The sequence below is a fragment of the Triticum aestivum genome, chromosome 4A (genome assembly GCF_018294505.1).
Source record: "Triticum aestivum cultivar Chinese Spring chromosome 4A, IWGSC CS RefSeq v2.1, whole genome shotgun sequence".
In the NCBI taxonomy this organism is placed as follows: Eukaryota; Viridiplantae; Streptophyta; class Magnoliopsida; order Poales; family Poaceae; genus Triticum; species Triticum aestivum.
Window position 1 is genome coordinate 616,867,927 of NC_057803.1, and position 13,655 is coordinate 616,881,581.

A 13,655-nucleotide genomic window follows, 5' to 3' on the forward strand; every position below is an offset into this window, starting at 1 on the left:
TGACTTATAGTTTTTAATTTTCACTATTTTACTAGCGCATCCCCTACCATGCAAGAATTTTCGTCTTGAATAAAATAGGTTTCAATGATATGGAAACTATGGAGGTAAAGAGAGTTTACCTGAAAGCTGAGCATGGTTATACTTTCAATGTCAAAGTTTACAATGCACACACGTACACCTATTATGAATGCAAAACTTGGCAAGCACTATGCAAGGCTTATGCATTTGAGCCTGGTATGGTTATCACCTTTGAATATTCATCCGAAAGATGATATTGAAGGTAATAGAAACATATGGGTCGATGTGCAGACGCCTCCAGTTCTACCATTATGTGAGTTCTTCTCAACTATATTTTTGTCTTTGATATTGCTTATTCAAAACTAATTGACAGCTTATCTCCATTCAACCAAACATGTCCGGCGCTTGGTAGACATGACTTACTACTGTCCCGGAGCTGAACTAAACTGCGAGGAGATAAGTCATTATGTTTCATGGCTTGAGGATCTTCATACTGTCAAGACAAATTTTCTTCCTGCACTTAAAATGTTAGTACTCAAAACATGCGACCAATAGTGATGGTATTGAACTACGGTCACATCTATTTAGGAATGATGGTAAGATTTTTACTATTTGTCCTTAGTGCATCTTTTGCATACATAATTTTTTTTCTAAACTTTCATTGTTAAGTATATTAATTAAGTATTATACGATGTTCTTCAACAGGGACTCCCGATGACAGTTATGCCTCAGGGGATCGAGACTAAAGGTCGCATGTCAATTGTTAGCTTACGGCCAAGATATCCTGCATTGCACATGAATGCATTCAGGATTTCTAGAAGCGATGAATGCTTAATAGTGAAAGATTGGAGGAAAATTGTTATCGATCGCAGAGAAATACTAGGGGGCAGTAATGAGAAGCGCGGCCCACGATTAGGAGACAGGTTCATTTGCATGCTCCAGTATGATGAATCAAAAGAGCTATACATGTTCTATGCTATTTTAACAGAGAGAGAGTAGCTAGCATGAGTGATTTAGCTAGTTCATGCTGCTCTTAGTACTTGTCATTTCATGTCCGTGTTCTTCGTTCTGAACTTAAGTGATTTGCTTTTGTGGTGTTATATATGAACGATTATAATATCATGACAATCATGTTGAACTCGATGATATTTTTGCTTCTGGTACAAGTGAATGTTTCTTCTTTAAGCTAGTAGTGTTGGTGGTGATTAGATAGCGGTAATGACTATGATAATTAAATAGTGATAATGACGACTACAATGATTTTTAGCTAGCTAGCTAGAGTATATATACTCATGTTTTGATGATATGATGCAAGAGTTTTTATATTAATTAATATGATGATGATGATGAGTTATTATATCATTTAATGAAAGAAACCGCAGATTAGTTTCAGCTGGATGGATCCTACCTAAGTGATCAAGTATATGCCAGATAGTCGAAACTAATCCGTGGTACTTTCACCTAATGATTTAACAACTCATTATAATGTAAAACAATCACTAAATTAAATTGAAAACACAAAATTAAAGAAAAATTAAAAAAACACCCAAACATTTAGTATCGGTTGGTGTTACCAATCGGTACTAATGCCCTACACGCACCCGGGCCTGGCTCGTGCCATGTGGTGGCACTTTAGCGCCGGTTCGTGACGAACCGGTACTAAAGGGGGCGGACCTTTAGTCCCCACTCTTTAGTGCCGGTTGGCGAACCGGCACTAAAGGCCGTCACGAACCGGCACTAAAGGCCGGTTCTGCACTAGTGCAACCACTAGTCTATTGTCAAATGATACAAACTTTGTGGCTATCTGAGAGCATCTCCAGTGTTTGGAGGCAACCCAGCCTCTAAGCTGGGTCCCACGAGCTGCCTCTAAATTTTATGTAAAATGCCGCACTGTGTTGCTAGCTTGCTGCCTCTAAGGTGGAGCCCACCTTATGAATTTAAAAAATATTTAATATCTGAACTAAAATGCACTGTTTCTCCTCTTCATGGCTCGTCCACCATCTGACTAGGAGGACACATTCATTATTTTACTACTTGTGAGAGCTTGGAGGCTGCCTCTAGCCATAGCGTCGATGCTAAGCATTTTGGGCTTGGATGCAGCTGCTGCCCTGAGAGGCGGCGCTAAAGCTTTGGAGGCAGCTTTAAAGGCAGAGATTTCTCACACTGTGGATGCCCTGAGAGGGCGAGAATTTAAACAACAGTAGAGAAGTAATATGCTAATGGTGCGGCCCATACCTTCAAGGAGGCTTTAAAGCTCGACGTTAATATCAGTACCGTTGTTGTAATTCCATTGTATGTGGTTGAAATTGTACGATAGTAACCACCTGAATAATAAAGTGTTTAAAGCTGGTTCTTGAAAAAAAACATTGATACACGCAGAGGCAAAACATAGGGATCACACAGGAGAAGATAGTGTCAAACTGTCAATGTGCCGGAAGATCAGCGATGACATCGTAGCACGCTAAATTGTGAGGCGAAACATAATTATGATAGTCTAAGCAATTTATATCAAGTACTCCCTCCGTCCTTGAAATTTCAACTTTGTTGGAGGGTCAAACTATGTCAAAGTTTGACCGAGTTTGTGCAAAAATATATCAATGCTTGTGAAACCAAATAGGTATATGATAAAAATATATTTTATCACGAATCTAATCTACTAATTTGATGGCATAAATATTGGTCTATTATTGTATAAATGCGGTCAAATATAAAAAAGTTTGACTTTCCAATGCAAGTACACTTTTTCAAGGACAGAGGGAGTAGTAATCTTTATGCCATCAGAAATCACATGCATCAACCACAGAAATAAGTAAATATATATTAAAATGTACTGTAATTTATATTGATACATTGGGGGGGAATCTAAGTACATGGTGGCGGGCCATGAGGGTTTCCAGTATCTGCATCAGGGGTGCTAAAAATCGCCAATACAAGAGAAAACTTAAAAAAGAACTATTGCATGCTTCCATGCATGGGAACAAAATCAATAACATCAAGTGATCAATCTGCTGGTGGTCTTGTGCATCGAAGGCCGGACGAGGTGCCACTCATGCTGCTTTGACATCAGCAGCCTCCGCGAAGGTTTTTTCCATTACGGAATACTTGTCGGCGGGCGCAGCGGCAAGGACCGCATCAGAAGCCACCTTGTAGGCGGTGGTAACCGCAGCAAATAGCTTCTTGTCCTTTGCAGACTGGGCAAGCATGTTGGCAGCGACGACGGTCTGCTGGAAGACGAGGGCTTTCATTTCGTCCTGTTGTGGTGCTGGGGCAGCAGCGACGACATCACCAATGGCCTCCTTGAAGGAATTCTCCAATGCGTCGACGGCCTTCACGGTGGGAGGATGACCAGCCTCGCTGAAGGTTTTGTCAAATACGGCATATTTGTCGGCGGGTTTAGCGGCAAGGACCGCATCGGAGGCCATCTTATAGGCAGTGACAATTTCATCAAGTTTCTTCTTATCTCCAGCGGCCTCATTGAGCGAGGCGGTGGCAGCGACTTTCTGCTTGAGCACGAAAGATTCTACTGCAGACCTTTTGGATGCTGGGGCGGCGGCGATGACCGCGTCAAAGGCCTTCTTGATGGATGAATCCATCTCTTCAATGGATTTGTCGCCGGCGGCGCTTGCCGCCGGTACCAATGTGGCTGCCACCACAATGGCAGCAAGGAACAATGTGCATGCAATGTTCTTGACCATGGCCATTGTAAGTTGTCCTAACAAGTGGTTGAGGGATGATCCAAGAAGATGGTATTGCTTCCGGTGAGATGTTTGCGCCATGTAAGTTTATGAAGGTGGCCATGCACTAAAATAGGAGATGGTGTCTAAAGAGGCCGTGAGGCCATGAGAGCTTCGCGGGTGTCCTACGGTGGTGCAAAATTGGTTGCATGAACCGATGTCTGGATGTATGAGCCACCGCTTGCCCCTCGTTTTGAGGAGCACACCCGAAATTGGTCACCAATCATTCTTTCAAGAGCACAGACAAAAGTGGCCACCAATCTTTCTGGTTTCGCGGTTGATTTTATGTGCATGTCTTACTAGCCTGTGATCTCTTGCTTTGAAAATTTGCAAACTGCATGTAGTGTTGGTCGGTTCAATTGATCGATCCTGGAGTGTTTTTATAATTACTAGCACATATGCCCGTGCAAAAACTACCATGTGTTCCTAGTATAATAAGCATGGCTCAACACGCTCTGCTGATCTACAACATGGTGTCTCACCAGTGTCAAAGCTTATATTCTTTCTGGCAGAGCATGTCACTGGACATGCAGTAGTGGAGCCGAGCTGTTTTGGGGTCAATTCATAGGCAGATAGCAAAACTGTGAGAATAACTTTGAGATGCAAAAGAACGGGCGCTTGCCACGGGGTATCAAGCATAGATAAAGGACATAGATGAGCATCTGCGCAAAGTTTATGAGCGCAAAGAAGTTATGTGTAGGCAGCGGTCAAGGATTGAATAATGGCTCAAGGCAGGCGATCTAAACACCCGGTATTTCCAAAACCGAGATTCTCACGGAAAAAAAAGAACACCGTTCGAGCTTTAATGAGAGAGAATGGGACGAGGTGCGCTGATGATGATAAGATGCGGGGATTGGCAACTGAGTTTTATACCAAGCTTTTCATGTCGAAGGGTCAGAGGGAGCCGACGAGCTGCTGCAACACATTGACAACTCAGTCACGAATGAGATGAATGTGAGGCTGACTGCACCCATCATGAACGAGGAGATTGAGGTCGCACTTTTTCAAGTGGGGCCGACAAAAGCCTCAGGACCCGATGGGCTCCCGATGCTATTTTATCAACGACATTGGTCGTTGCTTCCATCGCTCTCCTCGGTTTTTGGGAAGGTTCTGGGAAGGTCGTAGAACCTTCTCAGACCGGTTTTTTTATTTCCCTTTCGCTTTTCTTATTTTGACTTTTCATGTTCATTTTCCTTTTCCTTTTTATTTTCTGAATATTTTTTCAAATTCGCAAATATTTTACGTCCATCAAGTTCAAAAATTATTCATCAAATACAAAAATATGTTCATCACAATTCAAAAAAAATTCACCCTATTTTTCTGAAAAATTTCGTGAATTTCAAAAAATGGTCATAGAATAAAAAATTGTTCCTCCAATTCAAAAAGTTCATCAAATACAAAAAACCACTTTTAGAAATTCGCGAGCATTGGTTAAATGAGTGAATATTTCGTGAAAACTATGAACGATTTTTCGAATTGATGAACTTTTTTTAAATTAGTGACCAGTTCTAAAAAAAGAATTTTGTGGACTTTTTCTAAAAGTTGTGAACATTTTTTGAAGTCCAAGAACATATTTGAAAATTTCTTTTTATATTACATGGACATTTTTTCAAAATTATGAATATTTTTGGAAAGCCCAAATTTGAATTGAAGAAGAAAAAAATAAAAAGGGAACAAATATCTTCCCCTAATAATAAAGCAAATAGTGCTTCTGGTCGTACGTCGCTGGTAAATTTGCACAAAAGCCCCTCACTTTTTATAAAATCAACCCACAGTCCATATAGAATCAACCCGGAAGTGGAAAAAAAGCCCATGCCGTCCGTCTCCCACACACAAAGCAGAGCAGTTGATTTTCTCTATAAAATCCCACATACATGCGCCTTGATGATTCTAACAAGAGGCAACAGAAATCAACAGAAGAATGAATCCAAAGAGGTGTGCAGCTAAGGAACCAAATGGAACCCAAAGAGAAGGGAAGGGCCTGCTCCAGGCAAAGGAGAGGCCGGCCGGAGGGGAGCAGCCCTGGCCTTGCTTCGTGGTGGGGCGGCGTTGTGGCCCTCGTCGGCCGGTGGCAGCGGCTATGGTGGGGAGGCGAAGGGCGCAACAAGAGAGGACGGAGCGGCGGACGACTGTGCTCGCCAGCAACGGGCCTTGGCTGGCCGACCGGCAGATATGGCTACCAACGGAGCCACTGCACACCGCGGCACCGCGGCCCTGCAGCCCCCATCGCCACCAGCCATTCAGCCACCCTCCACAGGGAGGAGAGGGGCTACACCACCACAGAACGCGGGGGAGGGGAGGGGAGGAGGGGGCGGGGCGGGATCACGGCAGCGGGCGCATCCCTGGGGAAGGTCGGGATGGATTTGGCTTGGCGAGAGCAGGAAAAAGAGAAGAAAAGAAACGACGGCTGATGAAGTGCGTGGGAGAGAGACAACGATGATAAGGTTGGAAGGGAACAACGGTGCATGGGATCCCAATTATTTTTTTCAACGGAAGAGGTATTCCGGTTGTGTTCAGGGCCGGCCCTGGGCCAGGGCAGCAGGGGCGACGGCCCGGGGCCCAGTGAAATTAGGGGCCCCGACCTGTAGGGTACAGTGTATATATAAGCCCATATGAATTGGCGCAAATAAAAAAGCAAGGGGCTGTAGGCAGGGTCGCAGGGAGGCCCATCTCCAACAGAAGCCCAACTGCCAAGAGGCCCGAAGTCACGCCAGTTCATTTTCTAGCCTGTTCGTTTTCTCGCCAAGGGGCATAGAGGCGAGCGACTCTCCTCCTCCTCAGTCTGAACGCCGGTTCATTTTCTCGCCTGTTCGCCTTCACAGATCGGCCGACCGGGCAACTGCGAGTCTTCGACAGCGGCTGCCGCCAGATGCATTCGCAAGGAATAGCAGGACACAAAGGTAAATCTCAACATTAATTTCTCTTAGCCCTCAATCTTAATATAGTGATTAATCTATATTCTTCTTTTTACAACAGTAGTGTTCTTGGAGTAGAGTTCGATCTGTTGTTGACGACTTGGTGCTGGACTTCTTGTTTCCTTGATGATTGAATATGGATAGTTGCAGCCCGAAGAACACAAATTTTCACTGATTTATTGCAATATTCAGCCTTCAAGTGCCTTCAATCCTTTTCTTGCAAACATGCTGCCCAAAAAACATTTATCTGGTTTCCAGAAAAGAACAAAGAGGAAAAGAAGAGATAAGTTTATTGGAACTCAGAAGGGAGCTATGCGTAAATTTGCTGTGAGGAATGACACTACTGATAATCTTGATGAATTAGATGGCAATGGTGCTGAAGAACAACAACTTGCTGGGAATGAGACCACAATTGTGGAAAACAATGCCCATGAGACTCCTATAAATTTGAGTGGCCGTGAGAATCCTAAAAGTGTTGATGAACAAGGATCTTCTCTTTTTGATATCTATGACCCTAGAAACTGGGACGCTCTTGACAATAAAGCAAGAGATATTCTGATTGAAAAAGGGCCTACAAGGGAATACAATCTTGTATTCGAAACGGATAATGTTGGAAGACATTTTTCGTACGCTTACTACTCAAGAAAGCTTAGTAATGGGGAGGTCAGTGATCGGAAGTGGTTGGTGTACTCGAAACATGTGAATAAAGTTTACTGTTTTTGCTACAAATTGTTCAAGTCTGAAAGTAGCAAAAGTTTACTAGCATCTGAAGGACTAATGGACTGGAAGCATCTAAGTGAGAAGCTCAAACTTCATGAGAATAGTGTTGAGCATATCACTAACATGAATACTTGGAATGAGGTAAGACTGAGGCTAAGTAAAAATGTGACAATTGATAAAGATCTGCAGCAAGAAATTGCAAAGGAGAAAGAGCGATGGAGACAAGTTCTGATTAGAATTGCTGCTGCAGTGAAGTTTCTTGCCAAGCATAATTTGGCTTTTCGAGGATCAAATGAGAAACTATACCAAGTTAGCAATGGAAACTTTTTGGGAGTAATTGAAATGATAGCAGAATTTGACCCAGTTATGCAAGATCATCTTAGGCGCATTCAAATAGTGAAATTCACTATCATTATCTTGGGCATAAGATTCAGAATGAGTTAATTAGCCTTCTTGCTCAGAGTGTGAAAGATTCTATCTTAAAGGTAATTAAGGATGCCAAGTATTTCTCTGTTATTCTTGATTGTACCCCTGATGTGAGCCATCAAGAACAATTGACTCTAATTGTGAGATGTGTAAACATGTCAAGTGCCACTACAAAAATAAATGAGTATTTTTTAGAGTTCCTAAAGGTGGATGATACATCAGGACTTGGACTTTATAAAGAGTTAATAACTGCACTTGGGTTGCTTGGTTTGAATGTTAATGGTGTTAGAGGTCAAGGATATGATAATGGTTCAAACATGAAGGGAAAACACCAAGGTGTCCAGAAGAGGCTACTTGAAATAAATCCGAGAGCATTGTACATGCCATGTGCCTGTCATAGCCTGAATCTTACTCTATGCGATATGGCAAAATCTTGCAGCAAAGCTATTACTTTCTTTGGAGTTGTGCAACGGATCTACATATTGTTTTCAGGCTCTATTAAAAGATGGCAGGTATTGCTTGATAATGTTCCAAACCTTACTGTTAAATATCTCTGTAATACTCGCTGGGAGAGTCGGATAAAGAGTGTTCAAGCTATTAGATATCAAGCGCCTCAGTTAAGAAAAGCTCTATTGAAGTTGCAGAGAACTTCTAATGATGACCCCAAAACTAAGAGTGATGCAAAATCTTTGGTTACTGCACTTGGAAATTTTGAATTCTTAGTTGGCATGGTCATTTGGCATGATATTTTATTTACTATCAACATGGTCAGTAAGAAGTTGCAGTCTGAGTTTATGTGCATTGATGTTACCCTTAAGCAAATTGAAGGTGCCATCTCATTTTTTAAGAAGTACATAAATGACGGCTTTGCATCCAGTGTGAACATTGCAAAATCTATTGCATCTGACATGGATATAGACCCTGTATTTCCTGTGAAACGTCATGTTATCAGAAAAAAGCATTTTGATGAAACTAATGGTAGTGAAGAAAATAATCAAATGGAAGAAGCGCAAGCAGTTGCAAAGGAATCATTTAGAGTAAAATACTTTCTCGTGATGATAGATGTTGCAATTAATTCCCTGACCACCAGATTTGATGAGCTTAAGTCATTTGGGAGTATATTTGGCTTCTTATTCAACTCTAAAAAATGAAATCCTTGGATGATAATGACCTGAGAAGATGTTGCACTAATTTTGCAAAGACTTTTTCTCATGACAACTCAACAGATGTTGACTTGGATGATTTTGTTTCTGAACTGAAAGTGTTGCAAATGACATTGCCAAATACACTCATGCCAGCAGATCAGATATTTGAGTTTGTTAGAGCTGCAGATTGCTATCCAAACGTGTCAATTGCTTATCGAATTCTCTTAACTATGCCTGTGACGGTAGCATCAGCAGAACGAAGTTTTTCAAAATTGAAGTTGTTGAAAAATTACTTGAGGTCAACTATGTCGCAAGAAAGATTGATGGATTGGCAATATGTTGTATTGAGAAGGATGTGTTGGATAACATTGATCTTGATACTGTCATTAATGATTTTGCATCGAAAAATGCACGAAGGAGCCGTTTCTCATGATTACTGGAGGCTTGGAGGTTCGTTAGCATATGATTTACTTTTTGTTATGCTCTGGAACTTCTATGATATTTGATTTAGACCTGAAGTATGACGTTGTTATTTATGACCTGGAGTATTATTTACCAAGGAAAATTACCACTGTTTATTATAGCTTTGCAAGAAATTTTTTTCTATCAATGTATGGGATCATTTTTTTCCTCCAATGTCGCCACTGGGCCCATTCATTTGAGTTCGCCCCGGGGCCTCCGAAACTCGAGGACCGGCGCTGATTGTGTTAGATCTTTCTTGTAGCAGTACATGCATTTGTTTGCTTCTCCAAATCTACATGCACACAATTGACAGGTCTGGTTCTATGTTTTTTCTTCTTCTTGAACTTGGATTTGCATCCGTTTGTATTTTTTGATGTATACTCACGGTGACTACATAGGCCAACATACATGGCGGAAACATATATGTCCCGACGCCCAATAAAATAAAGTAGATTTCTCGTCTTAGGATGGACAACATTCAAACATATTGTGATTGCATGAGTATTGAGATCACTGTCAGAGTATTGAGATCACAATCATCGAGAGTGGAGAGGAGGATAAGTAGCAACACAGATGAGACGTCATGCGTTAAAATAAAAGACGGACATATTGTAGTCTCAAGTCATAATTATTGTGTTAAAAGAGTGTGGTATATCCCCTCAAAAAAAAAAGAGTGTGGTATATTTCCCGTTGCAACGCACGGGCTCTTTTACTATGAAATAAAAACGAAAAAGGGCGCCCCAACCTCGTACATCGACCGGCGGAAAAGGTCACGTGAGAGAGCGAAGGGTGCGCACTGATTGTGGAATAGGAGCGCGAACGGTATATCTCGCCTTAAGCGAGATGGAAAGGATCTCTCGCTGAAGGCTCTATAGTACTCGGCCAGGCCCCTTCGCGCACAGTAAACAGAAAAAGAGAAGAAAAAAATGAAGCCTGGTGGGATTCAAACACTGGTCGGTTGGTTTAGAGCAAGCGAAGCTAACCACTAGGCTTTGCCTTAGATTCGAATAGTAAAGCTAGATTACTTAAGTCCAAACGGGTCGAGGTTTCCACTCTTTCTTCCCCCTTTTTTTTCAGTTTTCTTTTCTTATCCATTTTTTCATTCTTCTTTGCATTTTATTTTTTCATTTTTTTCATTTACTTTTTTATTTTGTATATTTTATTTTTTTCGGTTTTCTTTGTTCTTTTGGTTATTGTTTTAATTTTTTTATATGTCAACAACATTTCTCTAATACACGTCCAACATTTTTCCAATACATATTAAACATTTTTTAATACATAGTCAATATTTTATCAAATGCTTGATTAACTTCTTTATATACATGACCCTTTTTTCATCATTTTCTTAATACATGATCAGCATATTTTCTATACACATTTAACATTTCTCAAATGATTGATTAACATTTTTCAAATACTTGTTCAATATTTTTTAATGGTTGATTAAAAAAATATACACATGATCAAAACAATTCAACATTTTTTAATACATGATAATTTTTTTTACACACATTTAATTTTTTTCTGAATGCTTGTTTACATTTTTCAAATATTTGTTCAACATTTTTCAAATACTTGTTGAACATTTTCGTATACATGGTCAGCATTTTTTATACGCATTTAACATTTTCGAAAGCATTATTAACATTTTTTAAAACATTATGTAAAGTGTACATTCTTTCATATATATGTTTATAATTTTTGAAAGTGTTAACAAAAGTTAAAAAAAGAAATAGAAAATAAAAAAAAGAACGAGAAACCCGGGCCGGCCCATTTGGAGCTGCCTTGGCGTGAGGGTTTCCCTCGGTCTCGCTTAAAGCGAGACATCGGGCGCCTGAATAGGAGGCCCCCCAACGGCCGCAACCCCCGGCTTAAGAGCATCTACAGTTGGGCGCCTCATATCCACCCTCATACGCTCGGGCAGGCCACCCGGTCACTGACCGGTCACGATTTCTCGACCCAGACGGGCTCCTTAAACGGGCCTCAAACGTGTAGGCAGACCGCACAGTCACGATTTTTCGACCCAGGCGGGCTCCTTAAACGGGCCTCAAACGCCCGGGCAGGCCACACGGTCACGATTTTTCGACCCAGACGGGCTTCTTAAACGGGCCTCAAACGTTCGGACTGGCCGGCACCCATCATATCCAGCTCAAAATACGGGGCCGATAACAGGGCGCCCGGACGCACCCGGGTATGCCCGCCACGTCGGAACCGACAGTCCAACCCCACCGCAAATTGCACCAAATCCGCCAATTTGTTCGGTTTGTTGAACTATGATTTGCTTTGTTTTGTTTTGAACTTTGAATTTGGACAATTTGTATCGTATGATCGACGTACTCCCTCCGTTTCTTTTTACTCCGCATATAAGATTTGGTCAAAGTCAAACTACACAAAGTTTGACCAAATTTATATAAAAAAATATGAACATCTACAATATTAAAGCTACATAGTATGAAATACATTTCATGGTGCATCTGATAATATTGATTTCATATTGTCAATGTTTATATTTTTTAATATAATGTTAGTCAAACTCTACAAAGATTGACTTTGACCAACTTTATATGCAGACTAAAAAAACGGAGGGAGTACATGGATTGCATGGATTTGATGATCAAATTTAAGGTATGTCGATGTGCGACGCAACATATGATGGACCGGCGTGCGCTGTCCGCGGACCCGTTCGGACGCGTCCATAGACGTATAAGGAGTCAGATTTGTCAAGTTCGGCTCTAGATGCTCTAAGGTCAGCGAATTCAGAACCGCGTAAGGCCACCATGCTCTAAGCGGATGCTCGATCGATGGTAGCACGAACGAAGCAGCAGTGTTACTCGAGATTGACTTGACCTCGTCCTACTGCCTGTGAAAAAAATCAAGTTGAGTGTCGACCAATGATTGGTGTCCGCAGTGTTTAATTAGCGCTACTACAAGTATGCATGATTTGAGTTTTGTATCGAGCCATACACAACACAAGATCCTCCCACCTTCCCCAAGCGCAGGTGGAGTATGTTCACAGGCCTATGCGTCTCCCTCCCTTAAAAAAAAACCACCATGCACCCTAATAAAAACAGTATTATGTTTAATTCTCCGAATTACTGTAGGTCCGTACATAAACATTGAAGGGTAAATCCTTTTACTACCGCTGGCTAGCTGCAGCGCGCGGCCACGGTGCTGTGAGCACATGGGAAGAAAGCCAGAAAAAGACGCACGAACGCGTGTTTGCAGCTAGCACAAACCGACGATTTTGCCAGATCCTCAGGGCATCTCCAGCCACGCCTCCAAAAAGGCCTTCCCAAATGTTTTTTTTGCATCGGCGCCGAAAAAATGGCTCAGTCGCGCTCCTAGGAGCCCGATTTTCGCCGGCTTGGGCCGAAAACAGCGCCGGCGGACCCAGGCCGAACCCGGCGCGCTTGGGGGCGCCCGGGGGCGCCGGGGCGAGCTGTTTTGGCGCGAAAAAGCCGTGGGCCAGCCGCGTCAGCGACTCGGCGCCTCGTCTTCCCCCAACGGCCTCGGTTGCCGCGGGAAATCAATGGCAAGGCTGTCGCCGGTCAGCCTTGCCATTGATTCCTCACGGACGGCGCATCACGGGACGGCGCGCCGACGCCTCCCCTCCCTCGCACGCGTACACATGGGTGCGGCGCGGCTATAAAAGCCGGTGGCCTCCACTCGCCTGTGCCCACACCAGCCCCGCCCCTCGCCCGCCGTCCAGCCTCTCCCTCTCCCTACCTCTCCCGAGCGCCGCCGCCCAGCCCCTCCCTCTACCTCTCCCGAGCCCGCCCAGCCCCGCCGTCGCCATGGCAGAACGCTTCCCAGGAGACGAGGCGGCGGCCAACGGCTTCGGCCGCCGTTCGCTACGTGAATAGGAGTCCTGACTCCTGTTCCAGGCGAACATCCCGGCGCCGCCGGACATGCGCGCCGGGCCAACGGGGTGGAGACTCAGCGCCGGGGGAGTGCCCATTCCCCCGTTGCCCGACGCCGCGGCGAAGCCGAAGTACTTCTTCGAGGAAGTCGAGGTCGTGCGCGCCTCCCTCACCGACGCGCAACTCTCCCTCCCTATTACGCCGCCGACAACCACGCGGCATGGGCGGCGTATTTCGAGCGCTGCCAGCAGCAGCGCTTGGCGTCCACCAACGGCGCGCCGGTGGTCGGCGGCCGGCAGAACAGCGAGGGGCGCCACCTGTGGTGGGGCGTCCCGGGGCGCACACTCGAGGGCGTGCTCACGTACCTCGAGGACG

The 13,655-nt window shown here is 43.6% G+C and overlaps 1 protein-coding gene across 1 annotated transcript; it reads right to left on the reverse strand.

The window, feature by feature from the left end:
- Window positions 1-2,820: 2,820 nt before the first annotated feature.
- On the reverse strand, window positions 2,821-3,781 carry LOC123082647 (uncharacterized protein OsI_031781). Its single transcript, XM_044504944.1, has one exon. The coding sequence runs from the start codon at window positions 3,717-3,719 to the stop codon at window positions 3,066-3,068; it is 654 nt and encodes a 217-aa protein (XP_044360879.1). The 5' UTR covers window positions 3,720-3,781; the 3' UTR covers window positions 2,821-3,065.
- Window positions 3,782-13,655: the final 9,874 nt, after the last annotated feature.

Bases quoted from the DNA above. Each gene is read 5' to 3' on its own strand.
- LOC123082647 (XM_044504944.1), bottom strand. From the start codon at position 3,719: ATGGCCATGGTCAAGAACATTGCATGCACATTGTTCCTTGCTGCCATT.